The sequence below is a fragment of the Planococcus citri genome, chromosome 2, assembly GCF_950023065.1.
Source record: "Planococcus citri chromosome 2, ihPlaCitr1.1, whole genome shotgun sequence".
NCBI lineage: Eukaryota > Metazoa > Arthropoda > Insecta > Hemiptera > Pseudococcidae > Planococcus > Planococcus citri.
In genome coordinates, this window is record NC_088678.1 from 18,467,258 (window position 1) to 18,479,917 (window position 12,660).

A 12,660-nucleotide genomic window follows, 5' to 3' on the forward strand; every position below is an offset into this window, starting at 1 on the left:
TATGCAGAAATAAGCTCACACATAACCCCTACTTATAGTAAAACATATTTTCGCAATTTTCGTCAAGTACTCATGTTTTTTATATCTGTTCTCAGTGTTCTCGTGATAATGAAATGTATTATTGCAATTTTTGTCAAGAATTAATTTTTTTGAAGTAAATTTACATATCGCGCACTATTAGGAACCCTACTGCGCACTTTGAAGGAGCCCATGGCTCCTAATAGTGCGCATTTGACATTTTTTACTCAAGGTAGGATTTCTCAGTCAGTTATCAATGAAAAATTTTGAAACTCTGGAATTATGTAGCTGAATGATACAGCTACAACATATCAAAAAATCACGATCCTAGGTAACTTTGCGGCGGAATGACAGCGATTTTGGTACTAAGTGCGCACTATTGGGAGACTTTCCCCTACATAATATCATCTAGTAGCCTATTAATCGATAAATGCGTACAACGCAGGCACAATATAAACAAAATACGGATACTTAAAAAAGCAAAGTAGGCATGATCAGGATTCAAGCTTCAAAAACCTTAAAAATTCGACAAAACGAGAACCCACTAAACTCTTGGTAAGGCCATCGGCCTGTTCCCTATTGACAAAATTATGCGTAAAAACAGGAGTGTTGGCACAATCATGCGTAAATTTGGACTTTTCTCAAAAAAAGCATGCGATTCAGCCTGCGAATATCATGCGTAAAAGCAATGGTAAAGCATATAAAATTAAATAGAAATTAACAAACATTCAATATAAAAATTTTTGCCCTGGGCGGGAATCGAACCAGGGACCCGCGGTACATATAGGTTTTTCCGCGTTACCTAACTCACTCGGCCACTTTGCCGCTTGCGAAGAGTGGAGTTATTTCCGCATAAATGTTTGTGCATTGTGAACTTATCAAATTTTTAAATTTTTCTCCCAAGTCCAAAAAGTGCAAACATTTATGGGGAAATAACTCCATTCTTTGCAAGCAGCAAAGTGGCCGAGTTGGTTAGGTAATGCGGAGTGACAGAACATGCGAGTCCCAGGTTCGATTCCGACCCAGGGCAAAAATTTTTTAATTTCTATTTCATTTTATATGCTTTAACATTGCTTTTACGCATGATATTTGCAGGCTGAATCGCATGCTTTTTTGAAAAAAGTCCAAATTCACGCATTCTTGTGCTATGCATAAAAGCATGCATTTTAGCATGCTATCGCATAATTTTTGTCAATAGGGTTGGTTCTCGGAACTGACGTGAATTGAAGAAATTACACCTGATTCGACAAACTGATTGATAAAATGATAACAAACATCAAGGTGTTTAATCCTATGATTGTTTTTGAAATTTTTTACGACGCGAATCGCACTCTGGTTATCCACATGAACAGGTATAGGATACGGTATATGAAAACAAATATCAGAAAATAAATTTGACAACCATACGACTTCACTCACTAGAGCAGATAAGGAAACAAATTCTGCCTCCGTTGATTTCTAGATGACTATAGAACAGAGTTGCCAAAAACTTTAATCAAATTACCTGAAATTGACTTCCTATCAGTTTCATTAGCGAAATCAGCATCACAAAATGCCTCTATAGGACACGAATTATCAGCTTCACAAAATGCTTCTATAGGACACAAATTATCTAAACTAAATCTCAACCGCCTATTTAAAGTAAACTTCAAATACCGCAACACATTCAGTAAATACAAGTAGTGAGATTCAGTAGCTTTATTCTGAAATCTACTGAACAACGAGATGGCATAGCATAGATCGGGTCTACTGCCTAACATGATATACATTAAGCTACCTAGAAGCGATTTATAGGAATTATCGGTAAGTATTGGTTCATCTAGATTTTCTAAAATGGCATATAAATGATTTTCGATAGGTTGTCTGGTAGGATGACAATTCAACAAGTCATCGAAAATAATATAGAATATTTTAAAAATGTAATCCAATCATTAGTGGCTTTTGATCCTCAGGTGATGTTGAAGTTGTCATTTTACTAAAAAGAGAAAATGGCATTTAGGGCATTTTAGCACCTGGGGGTCGTCGAGGTGAATCAATCTTGTATGCTGGTTACATTTTGATTTAAGTATAAAATACATATATCACTATACTTACCAGGATGTCCTTATTTTCGAAGTTAGGATTTCCCTCCCTCCCAACCGCCAAAGTGGTGACCTCTGGTAAGAAAATAATTCCCATTTGGGTAATTCTCAAAAAAAGTTTAAAAACCATGTAACCGGTGGTTAACTTGAATACTATTGACAATTAAAAATTTTTTTCAGCGGTATTGTGTAGATACCAACTCGGGCGTCACGTGCATATAGTTTAACGGCCCCCAACCCCCCCTCCACTGTGGGTCAAGTCCCCCCAAACCCTGAAAACTCCATCGTCGTGGCATGTAACCACTTAAATTTTCCAACTTCATCTTCAAAAATGAATTACACTATCACTTTTTCTGAAAAAAAAAATGGTACATATTATGAATATGATATTAGAGTAAATGACAGAACTGATATAAATTTTTGGAATGACACTTATACCCTGAAACAGAGGTCATAAAGTGATGTAACCAGTTTTTCGTCCATCGTCGTGGCAATTTTTGTTTATTTTTTCCTGGCTCTCCTATTCGACTTTTTTTGCAGTGAAATGGCTACACTGTATTGTTTCAGTAATAGCAGTACAGTGCCCATTTCACAACCATCAATCAAATACAGTAACCCGTTCTCCGAATGGTAATCTGTAAAAATTGTACAGATTACCATTTTTCAGATCCATCGCCGTGGCTTATCATTCTCACGTTTAAAAGAGCATTTTTTTTTTGAAAAAAAAAGAAAATATTCAAATAGTAAGTACTTGATGACCACAACTTTGAAAATTGAAAAATTATTGATTCTATTACCGGTAAAACAAATTTTAGTTTTTTTTTTCTTACGTCGTGGATAGTACAGTTTGGTATTTCGTCGTGGCTATCATGGGTTTTTTGTCCACGGCGAAGGAAAGTACCTACCTTATCATGTTTGAATACTCCCATTAAAATGTACCTGGTACCTACTTGATGAACTTTTTGTGAGCTAAAGCTACTAATAACTGCTCCAGTTATACCTACCCAAAAGTAGTGAACAGCCTTTTTTTTCAACATGTGACACCAATTTTTTTAAAGCCCCTCCCCCCACCCCTATTGAAGATGACTTGGGCCTCAAGTCATTTTTGGGGTCCTGGGTATGCCTAGAATCAAGTCCCTTTTGAAAAAAATTCAAAAAAAGGTTTTCATTTTCGAAAAATTTTAGTACTGAAATTTAAACTTTTTTTGAGAATTACCCATTTTTTATTTTTTCCATTTTTCAAAAACTCAGGCTGCGAAGGTGGACACCTCAATTTTCAAAAATTTTATAAAATACAAATTCACTGTTGAATTTTAAAATTGCAAAATTTCAAGTCCTAAAAGTCTGTTTTGAGTAACATAAAACTCTCATGACGATTTTAGCCCCCTTCATTGATGGCCAATCTGACCCTCTTAAAATAGCTGAAATTCAATGTAAAATACGAATTTCAGCTATTCTAGGGGACCGACTTGGTTTTCTAAATTACGGAGTTAATATCCTGATGAGAGTTCATTTTACTCAAAAAAGACTTTTTAAAAGTGTTACAACTTGAAATTTTTAAATTTTGAAAATGTTGCTTTGAAGTTGGATTTTTTTAATTTTTGAAAATATGAGAGGCCCACCGCAGCCCGAGTTTTTCAAAAATGGAAAAAATAAGAAACAGGGAATTATTTACTTACCAGAGGTCACCACTTCAAGGGCCGGAAGCAGAAGAAATCGCGATTTTTTTGTCATGTATTCAAAGTTTTCCTCCAAAGAGTCATCTTCAAAAATTTTAAAAATACTCAAAAATGTGTTTCTTCTGTCACGGTACCACCAAAAAAAAAAAAATGATACTGCCAGTGATATAATTCTGCAATTTTGCATGCATGTCTCCATGATCCTTTCTTCGTGAGATTTGTTTTTCATTTCAGCTGACCTTCGATCGCCTAAAAAGCGTTCCTCGATAATCGCTATCATTCCCCTACATATCACATCTTTCTCTTGGTCTTTCATTTCTCGTTCCTATGTGCGCCTAAAATTATAGGTAAATGATCATTAGTAATTATTCTAGAAAAATAACTAACTTACAACAGCATCTTTAATATAATTTGAAAATAGTTCTACAGCTACAGAGATTAACAGCTTAGATCACATTAATGATGACAATAATTAATGCCTCCATATGGAAATCTTCCAATAATTTGACGCCAGGAAAATTACAGTCACATGGACGTCGACAAAACGATGAAAACTTGGACGTGACCACTGATCAAAGATAGTTTTTTTTATTAGTTAATTTTGGTTGAAAGGATCTTAGTATAACGATATCCTGATTCTAACACCTCGTAAATTTCAAACACCAAATTTTTCAAGAAACGAAAAAACTGATTAAAATTATATCTATTATTTTTTTTTCGTTAGTAACGATTCATCGATTCTACATACTAAAAATGCGATGGAAATAGAAAAACGTTGACATAAAAATGTTAAGGATTCCCCCATTAGCTTATATTATAGGTATGTATGATAAGAGTTTATTATTATGTTTCTCAATTGTGGTAATCGGTCAACAACGGTCGTCTTCGTGCTTTTCAATTCGATCAGCATATCATCAACCGCGGTTGTTCGGATTCATCCACCCTATCCAAGGCGGATAACCGCTTCCACATGCTGTTCAATAACTTCGGATCAACCAGATGGTTATCATTGCCAATACTTCGTATCACGAAGTAGGTCAAATTGGCGTATGTTTTGTGATAGCCGACAATTTCATCCTCCAGGCACCAGTTCACAAATCCGAGCTGATGGAACGCCAAAGCTCCGGACCATGTTAAGTATCTCAAAAAATCGTACGTTTTAGCCGCATTGACCTATACGGGACATAGCAAGACAAAAAAAAAGTCAAATCTAAATTTAGTGGTAGGTATGTTGAGGTTTTCTTTTTTTTTTTTGTCGTTCGTTGTGGTAGCTCGTTGAAAGCTTAAATATCAGGGGAATCTCCCTCGAGTTCCAGCACAATAAGAAAAACCACAGAAATTGAAATGTTCACTTTTTTACATAAAATGGCAAACCCTTATTGTTAAAATTTTAGAATTGTTCAAAGTTTGAATCAGTAAAATAAATATAAGGTAATAAAAGTACCAAAAAAAAAAACCAAAACGCAAAAACTCTCTTGCAATCAGCCGTTTACCCTGTTCGCTTGTTTTGTTCTTAGGGTGGATGAGAAAACAACGAATCCTGGATTTCGACGACAATTGGTGGGGAAAGTTTACTTCGAGTGGGAAACACCTACCTAGAAAAGTTTTGAGCCCCTTAACTACACAGAGAGTTGTGTGCCAGAAATCCTCAAAGTAGAGTCCTTTTAGAAGAAATCGTGGTTTTTTGCCATTTTTGAGTAGTATGTACCTATAATAACCTTTGCAAACTATCGGTCACCCTCTCAAAAGTAGTGATTCGAGTTTCTGGACTCCTCCGATCCGTCGAATTCAAAATATCAAGCGCTTGAAGATTGATGGATCACGGAAATCACAATTTTTATCAACCTGAAAACACTTTTCAATCATTAGAAAATTTTTTCATGAAAAACGAACGATGTACAATTGTACATATTCGCGTTCAACAGCCTGATTACCACACTTTTCACAATCATTTTGATCGAGCAGGTCAAGTTCACTTTTTTTGGTTCAACTTTTTTTTTGAATTCACTAAAATGAGAGGAAAATGATGAAGTTTGCAAATTTGATCGAAACAATCCCTCAAAGTATGGTAATCTCTGGATATTTAGACTAGCTAAATACGAACTCAGCATTGGTTTTTTACAAAATAATAGAATTTTTGATGGTGAAAAAGTGCTGTAAAAATGATGGGAAACTGAAATTTTCGCGAATTCTTCAATTACATAGGTGGCATGGAATTTTGAATTCAATGGGCCAATGATGTTCAGAAATTCAAATCGCAATTTTCGAGGAGAATCTAAAAGTGGCAAAAACCACAAGTTTTTCTAAAATTATTCCACTTTATAAGCCCTGGTACTGCACCCTGAACAGCTGGAGGGTTCAAAATTTTACTATTTCTTCTTAATTATCCAATTTGTATCCAATTTTTCAAAGCGAAATAAATATATCATTAATTGAACGATAAAAAAAAAGAATGCGTTGGCACTATAAATTTCTCTGTAAGAAAATCAGGGCTTTTTTTTGGGGGGGGGGGAGCCAATTCTCACACATTGTGAGTCCACAATTTTTTGTACCCCCCCCCCTCCCCACCCAAACATCCGAAAAAATTGATTTTCCTTTTTGAAAAGTCCTCTTTTTGTTCCAAAATTGCCAAAAAAATGTTTTTTTTTTTTCAAATGTTCCCTAGTCAAAAAGGTGTCAATTCTTGGATCAGTTGTAAAAGAACATAAATTTTTTAGTAAAATAGGTTATGAAGTGCCCATTCTTGGCACAATTGTTGAAAAGTGTTCATTTTTGTAAACATTTTCAAAAAGTGTCCCTTTCTATAGTGAAATTGTCAAAAGTAGCCAATTTTTGTCAAAATTGTCAAACAGATTCTATTTTTTTAAACAAATTTGCTAATGAGGTTCAGGGTTCTGTTTTTTTTGGCAAATTTGTCCAAGTCAAAAAATGTCAATTTTTGTGGGTAGATAAGAAATGCGTCAGTTTTTTGGAAAAATAGTCAAGAAGTGCCTACTCGTATTCTTGGCACAATTGTTGAAAAAGTGTTAATTTTTAGAGTTTTTGAGCGAAGCGCGAAAAATCTATTGTAAATTGATTTTACATCGTTGTCATCATACAGCCAATCAGCGAGTAGTATTTTCAGAAATCCAATTAAGGAGTACTTGCAATTAGTATTTTTATAATGCTAAGCAATAATACTTATTTTTGCGTCAAATTCGAAAAAGTTACCTGCAGTTGTTTTTGTCAATGATCGATCTGAAATTTTTGGGAAGAAATTCATAAAAACTTGCCGAGTAATTTTTAAATGGTACTATGAATCATTTATTTTTGAATTTAATTTTATAATAATTATACATCTTTCTATGGAAACTGAAAGATCAGAAAAATTGAATTCTTGAATTGATACTAAATGTCTGAGGGTGAGATCATGTTGCATTATGCCATCAGAAGTTGTTTTAACGAAAAATTTTATAGCATGAACCATTAAAGCAGTCAATAAGCAAAAAGTTAATACAAAAACTCTCTTGCAATCAGCGAATAGCTGATGGCTTATCAAAATGAGAGTAGCGGTCGAGTTCTTTCGTTGTCAAACAGTTCTGTTTTTTATCAAATAGTCAAGAATAAGTTCCCATTTTTGGCAAAATTGTCAAAAAGTGTTGATTTCTGTCAACATTTTCAAAAAGTGCCCAATTCTGCCAAAGCAATATTGTCAAAAGGACCAATTTTCGTCAAAATTGTCAAACAGTTCTGCAGTTTTTCTTACCAAATTTGCATAAGTTAGTTTAAGGTATAGTGTTTTTTTCTTTTCTGCCGAATTTGTCCAAGTTAAAAAGTGTCAATTTTTGGGCAAAATAGTCAAGAAGTATCCACTTTTGGGACAATTGTTAAAAATGTTAATTTTTGTCAAAATTTTCAAAAAGTTCCATTTCTGTTTGCTTTTGTTTTTTTTTTTTTGCCAAATTTGTCCCAGTCAAAAAGTGTCAATTTTTGGAAGAGTTATCAACAAGTGTCAAAAAGTGTCAAAAAATGTCAATTTTTGGGGAAAATAGTCAAGAAGTACCCACTTTTGGCACAATTGTTAAAAATGTTCATTTTTGTCAGCGTTTTTGAAAAGTGTAATTTTTGTTTGTTTTGTTTTTTTTTTGCCTTTGTCCTAGTTGTCAAAAAGTGTCAATATTTGGGCAAAATAGTCTAGAAGTACCCACTTTTGGCACAATTGTTTTTTTTTGCCAAATTTGTTCGAGTCAAAAAGAGTCAATTTTGGGAAAAGTTGTCAAAAAGCGTCAATTTTTTGGCGAAATAGTCTAGAAGATCCTATTTCTGGCACAATTTGTTAAAAATCTCCATTTTTGTCAAAATTTTCAAAAGGTGCCTTTTTTGGTAAACATTTTCAGACAGTCCTATTCTTGCCAAGATTGCTCAAAAAATCCTGTTCTTGGTGAAATTGTCCAAAATTTCTATTAATTATTTGCATGGTGCATCGTTTTTAGTCCATCCCCCTCCTCCCAATTTTTGGATAATTTTCTAAAGCATACACGATACAAATCTATCACGAAATAGCTGGAAAATCTCACCTTTATTCCATACTGCCCAATATAGAATAGGAATTTCGTATGCGGAATCAAACTCGAGACAGTTTTCGACACCGATGTGAACATATCTTGTTGCAAATAACACAAAGGTACGTCAACGCTACCATATGCGATCTGGCCAACATGCAATGCTTGTTTGATTCGAACACGTGAAAAAATCTGCGATATTTTCCCATCATCCGAATTATCAGCAGTTGTCGCGGTGAAATCGTTCATTTGCTCGTATCCCAGCTCGTTGACTTCTGCCATCAAGTTCTGGTATTTTTCATAAGCGTGGAATCGTTGACCACTTCTGAGCAATCTTTTGATTTCTTCTTCTATCGATTGCAAGTACTCGCTAGTGAACTTATCAGCTACGCCGATTCGATAAAGCAGATCCGATACACCGATCATCTTCACCGGATCCAGTAAACCATTTCCAATCATGATGCCATCGACTCGAAGATCCCCTGATGAACCATTCGCGAGGTGATGGTTATGGTGGTGAAGTTGCAATGCCAAATATAAGGCTATTTTGCTCGTATGTATATCGCCTCCGTTCAAGTACAATCCGTTTTGTACCGATTGTGGGAACATTTTGGCGAATTGTTTCAGCGCCTCGACTACCTCTGCCGCAGCCCTGTAGAAAGTCCTCGAGTATCCTTCGTCGGGATTCCTTGTGAAACTGAATCCGGCTCCGATCAGACTATCGATGTATAATACGTTGAAATCATTCACTAGAGTATTGTTGTTGCGAAGTATTTTCCCTGAAGATCTGACGAAAGGTCCAGCAGTATCGAAAACTCGAGAAGAAGCCGGATACTTGGGGCCAGATTCGAGCCAGACTATCAACGATGTATTGGTATCGTTTTTCAAGCAAGGGAAATACCACATGAAGAGATTCGTTTCGGTGGTATTATTCGTGGTCAAGAAGCCCGAGTAACTTTCGTAAGAGGAAAATGGCTCGTTTACCCTTGACTCGGTGATGGCTTCTTCGATAAGGTCATTTTCGATGTAAGGTGTCAGGAATAATGCTTCAGGATCTTCTTGTTCAGCAGATGGTGATGATCGTTTATTTCGAGTCACTGGTATTTCATCTTCAGGGTCATCGTAGATCGTCGAATATCGATTCATTCGATTACACAATCTTTCGCGATTATTATTCTCAGCGTAGACGATCGTCGTCGAATAATTTAACAATAATAAAATGCCAAAAACCGAGAACATGTCGAAGAGAAACAAATGTTCAATAAATTATATTGTAACTTCGCGAGCAGTTATGCAGAGTTCTTTTTCTCAATGACAAGTTACGCGTTTCGCCGAATCGAAGAATTTACAGAATAATGAACATGTCGTCAAATTTTTCTTCATTCGATGGGATGAAACCCAGAAACATTGATAAGAAATGAAGCACGACGAAAAATTTAGCATAAATTTTCTTCACAACAAAAGAGGTTGTTTATGTATTCCATCGTCGCATTTTTCCATAACTATATTATGCTCTGAATATCAAGTTTATAATTATGTGAGAAATGCCCCACTGGACGAGTTTTCACGCTTCGCATATCACCCTAATAATTGAGCAAATGAGACTTTCAGGATAAGATAGTGAAATCCGATTTTTCTCCAATTTTAACAAAACTCACCAAAAATGTCAATTTTGATGTAAAACCATCTCAAAAAATTTTTCGAGCCGATCCCCTCCCCCCCCCCCACCTGAGCTCGAAAAATGTGTCCATATGTGCTCAAAATTCAAAACTATTGTTTTCCGGAGAGGATGATCCAGAAATTTTGATACTTTCATAGAAAAAAAAACAAGAAGTGGTGCGCCTTTTTTTTCAAAAAAAAAGTTTCATATGAGGAGTGGGGAAGTTGAAGGGTTGAAAATTACAAAAAAACGAGGAGAGACCCTCTACGAAATTTTCTTAGAAATTCAGTTACACCCTAAGGTATAACATATGTATATTTTTTGTGGAGCTCAAAAGTAAATCAGTGCAATATGCTCAAAAAAATCAAGATCTTGCAAAAAAAACGTGCTCTTTCGTCATTTTTTGTCGTGTTTAGATTTTCAAAGTCAAAATTTCTGGAAAAAAAATGAAATCTCAACCAAAGCACGTAAAAAAACACGAAAATGACAATTTTCCTTTGAGCCTCAAACGTTAGATAGGTAATAAAAACCAATTTTGCTTGATGCCCAAAACAAAATTTTCAAACACGGGAGACATTCGCTAAACCTCATGGGAAGGATCCGATAGAGGAGGATTTAAGGGGGTCAGCCCCACATTTTTCAATTTTTTTTGTTTTTGGATTTTTTGAAGTACTTACAAATTTTAAAATAACAATTTTTTTGTGAAGTTTTTCTTTTTTTTTGCGAATTTTGGAGGCAGATGCGTCATGTCCATATTAATTCAACCCCTCTGAATTTAAAAACTCATTATGTACTTTCAAGATCTGAGTTGAAGGAAGATTTTGGCTTTTTTCTCTCAAATGCCCCAAAAAAATGCAGTTTAAACCTGTGCCCTTGAGAAATGCAAGCTTTGCAAGTGGCTGCACAACTGTCTAACGATTTACCGAAAAACATGAGTCATCAATGTCAATAGTTTCTCATCTAATTCCAATCGAAATTTCCTGAAATAATTAATAAGGTAGTTATACCTTACTTGAACGTCATATACGTTTTACGAATCTGTTAATTTATCGAAAGCTTTATAACAGTTTTATTAGTTTCATCGTCAGTTTGACTGATAAAATGACACACAATACCTACCTGATTTAAAAAAATCACTTACTTATGAAAATATGCTCCCGCATTGATTGAGTTCACATCGCACTATTATCTGAGACCGTAGAAAAAAAGTAAATTAAAAAAAAGTTAGCCAACACATCAGGATCTGATGAAGATGGTGGGAAGGGCCTCAGAAGGCTACAGAAAAATTTTGAATCTTTGACTTGAACCATCACTTTTCCACCGGGGTTCAAATTTCAAAATTTTGGTACATTGAAAATAGGAAAAAAAATGTTGAATTTTTTTTTAGTGATAATTGTTCATAGGATTACATTCACTTGGATGTGAGAAAATCTTTTTAAAATTTTTGTCATCTTTCCAGAGGTTTTGCATGACTTGACTACAAAATATAAGAATTATACAATTTTGAACATTTTCAGTAGGTAGTTGCGTAAAATGACCTGAAAAAGTGAATAAATTACGAAAACTGTGTTCTCACTTCAAAGAGGATATAATAATATGATCAATCATGACCAACATTTTTATTTTTCATGTTTTCAATGTAAATCTTAAAATTTGATACTCCGGTAGAAAAGTGATAGTTCAAGTCTGGGGTCCTAAATTTTTCCTATATTTGTGTGAGGTCTCTCGCTAACTTTTATACCAATCGAGCAGCCCCCCCCCCCATCGACAATATTCTCGGATAATCGCTTGGCTTGGCTGTTGACGTGCTCTACCGTTATTAGAACTGTTCTTTTCAAAACATGAATGATTTGTCTTCAATTTTGCTCAAAAAGTAAATAGGTGAAGCAGAAAACTTGGTGCCCAAACTTTTTGAAGTAGGTCAACCAATCACTATATAAATTTTCCATTAGGTACCTACAGTCAGGATTAGCAAGATGATAATATTTTTCTGATAAGTACTGAACGATTTTTTTTCAATTATTGGTTGTGATTGGAAAGTGGTCATTTGGCATATCAAAGTCTTTGGGCTGGCATGGTCCCATAAAAAAATGATTCAGCAGAGTTGCTGCGAAACATCCAATTTTACAATAATTGATTGGATCACTGTCAAAGGGTTCGAGAACCTTTGGGAAAGGAAGTCTCGTGCTCTGCTATATCCATCCAAATCCCGGCCGGTGAGGTTTCCTGGTGAGCTGGCTGGGTGTTTATCTATCATGAAGCGGTTCAGTCGCTTCGCCATAGCTGTTTTAGCTACTGTATGATACTCACAAGAGTGCAAAATGACTCAAGGTGATATCACCATATTGAAGTTAGCAGCCCAGTTGGAGATTCCTCCCAAATCCTTCAGCAACATTTTATTGTGAAACAAATGACCAGAAAGATTACAGTGAACTAATAGAGATGGGTGAGTACTTCCTATTTCTCTGAAACAATTAGTTTACTCATAATACTCGATCAATTTTCCACCGCTAGGTAGATGTATGAATAGTTGCGTAGTAGAAAAAGATGTGAAATAGGTATTTATAGAATTAAGCACACAAAAGCTATCTGGATTTAGAAAGTGGCACCTAAATTTTTTGATCAGGATGAATTACAGCATCGAGAAGTCGTGAAGTATGCCAATTGCTATGTAAGAACCG

The 12,660-nt window shown here is 35.1% G+C and overlaps 1 protein-coding gene across 1 annotated transcript; it reads right to left on the reverse strand.

The window, feature by feature from the left end:
* Nucleotides 1–8,220: 8,220 nt before the first annotated feature.
* Nucleotides 8,221–9,977, reverse strand: LOC135834014 (vitellogenic carboxypeptidase-like). Its single transcript, XM_065347852.1, has one exon. The coding sequence runs from the start codon at nucleotides 9,556–9,558 to the stop codon at nucleotides 8,221–8,223; it is 1,338 nt and encodes a 445-aa protein (XP_065203924.1). The 5' UTR covers nucleotides 9,559–9,977.
* Between the last annotated feature and the right edge of the window lie 2,683 nt (nucleotides 9,978–12,660).

Coding starts and splice junctions, on each gene's coding strand:
- LOC135834014 (XM_065347852.1), bottom strand. CDS start 9,558: ATGTTCTCGGTTTTTGGCATTTTATTATTGTTAAATTATTCGACGACG.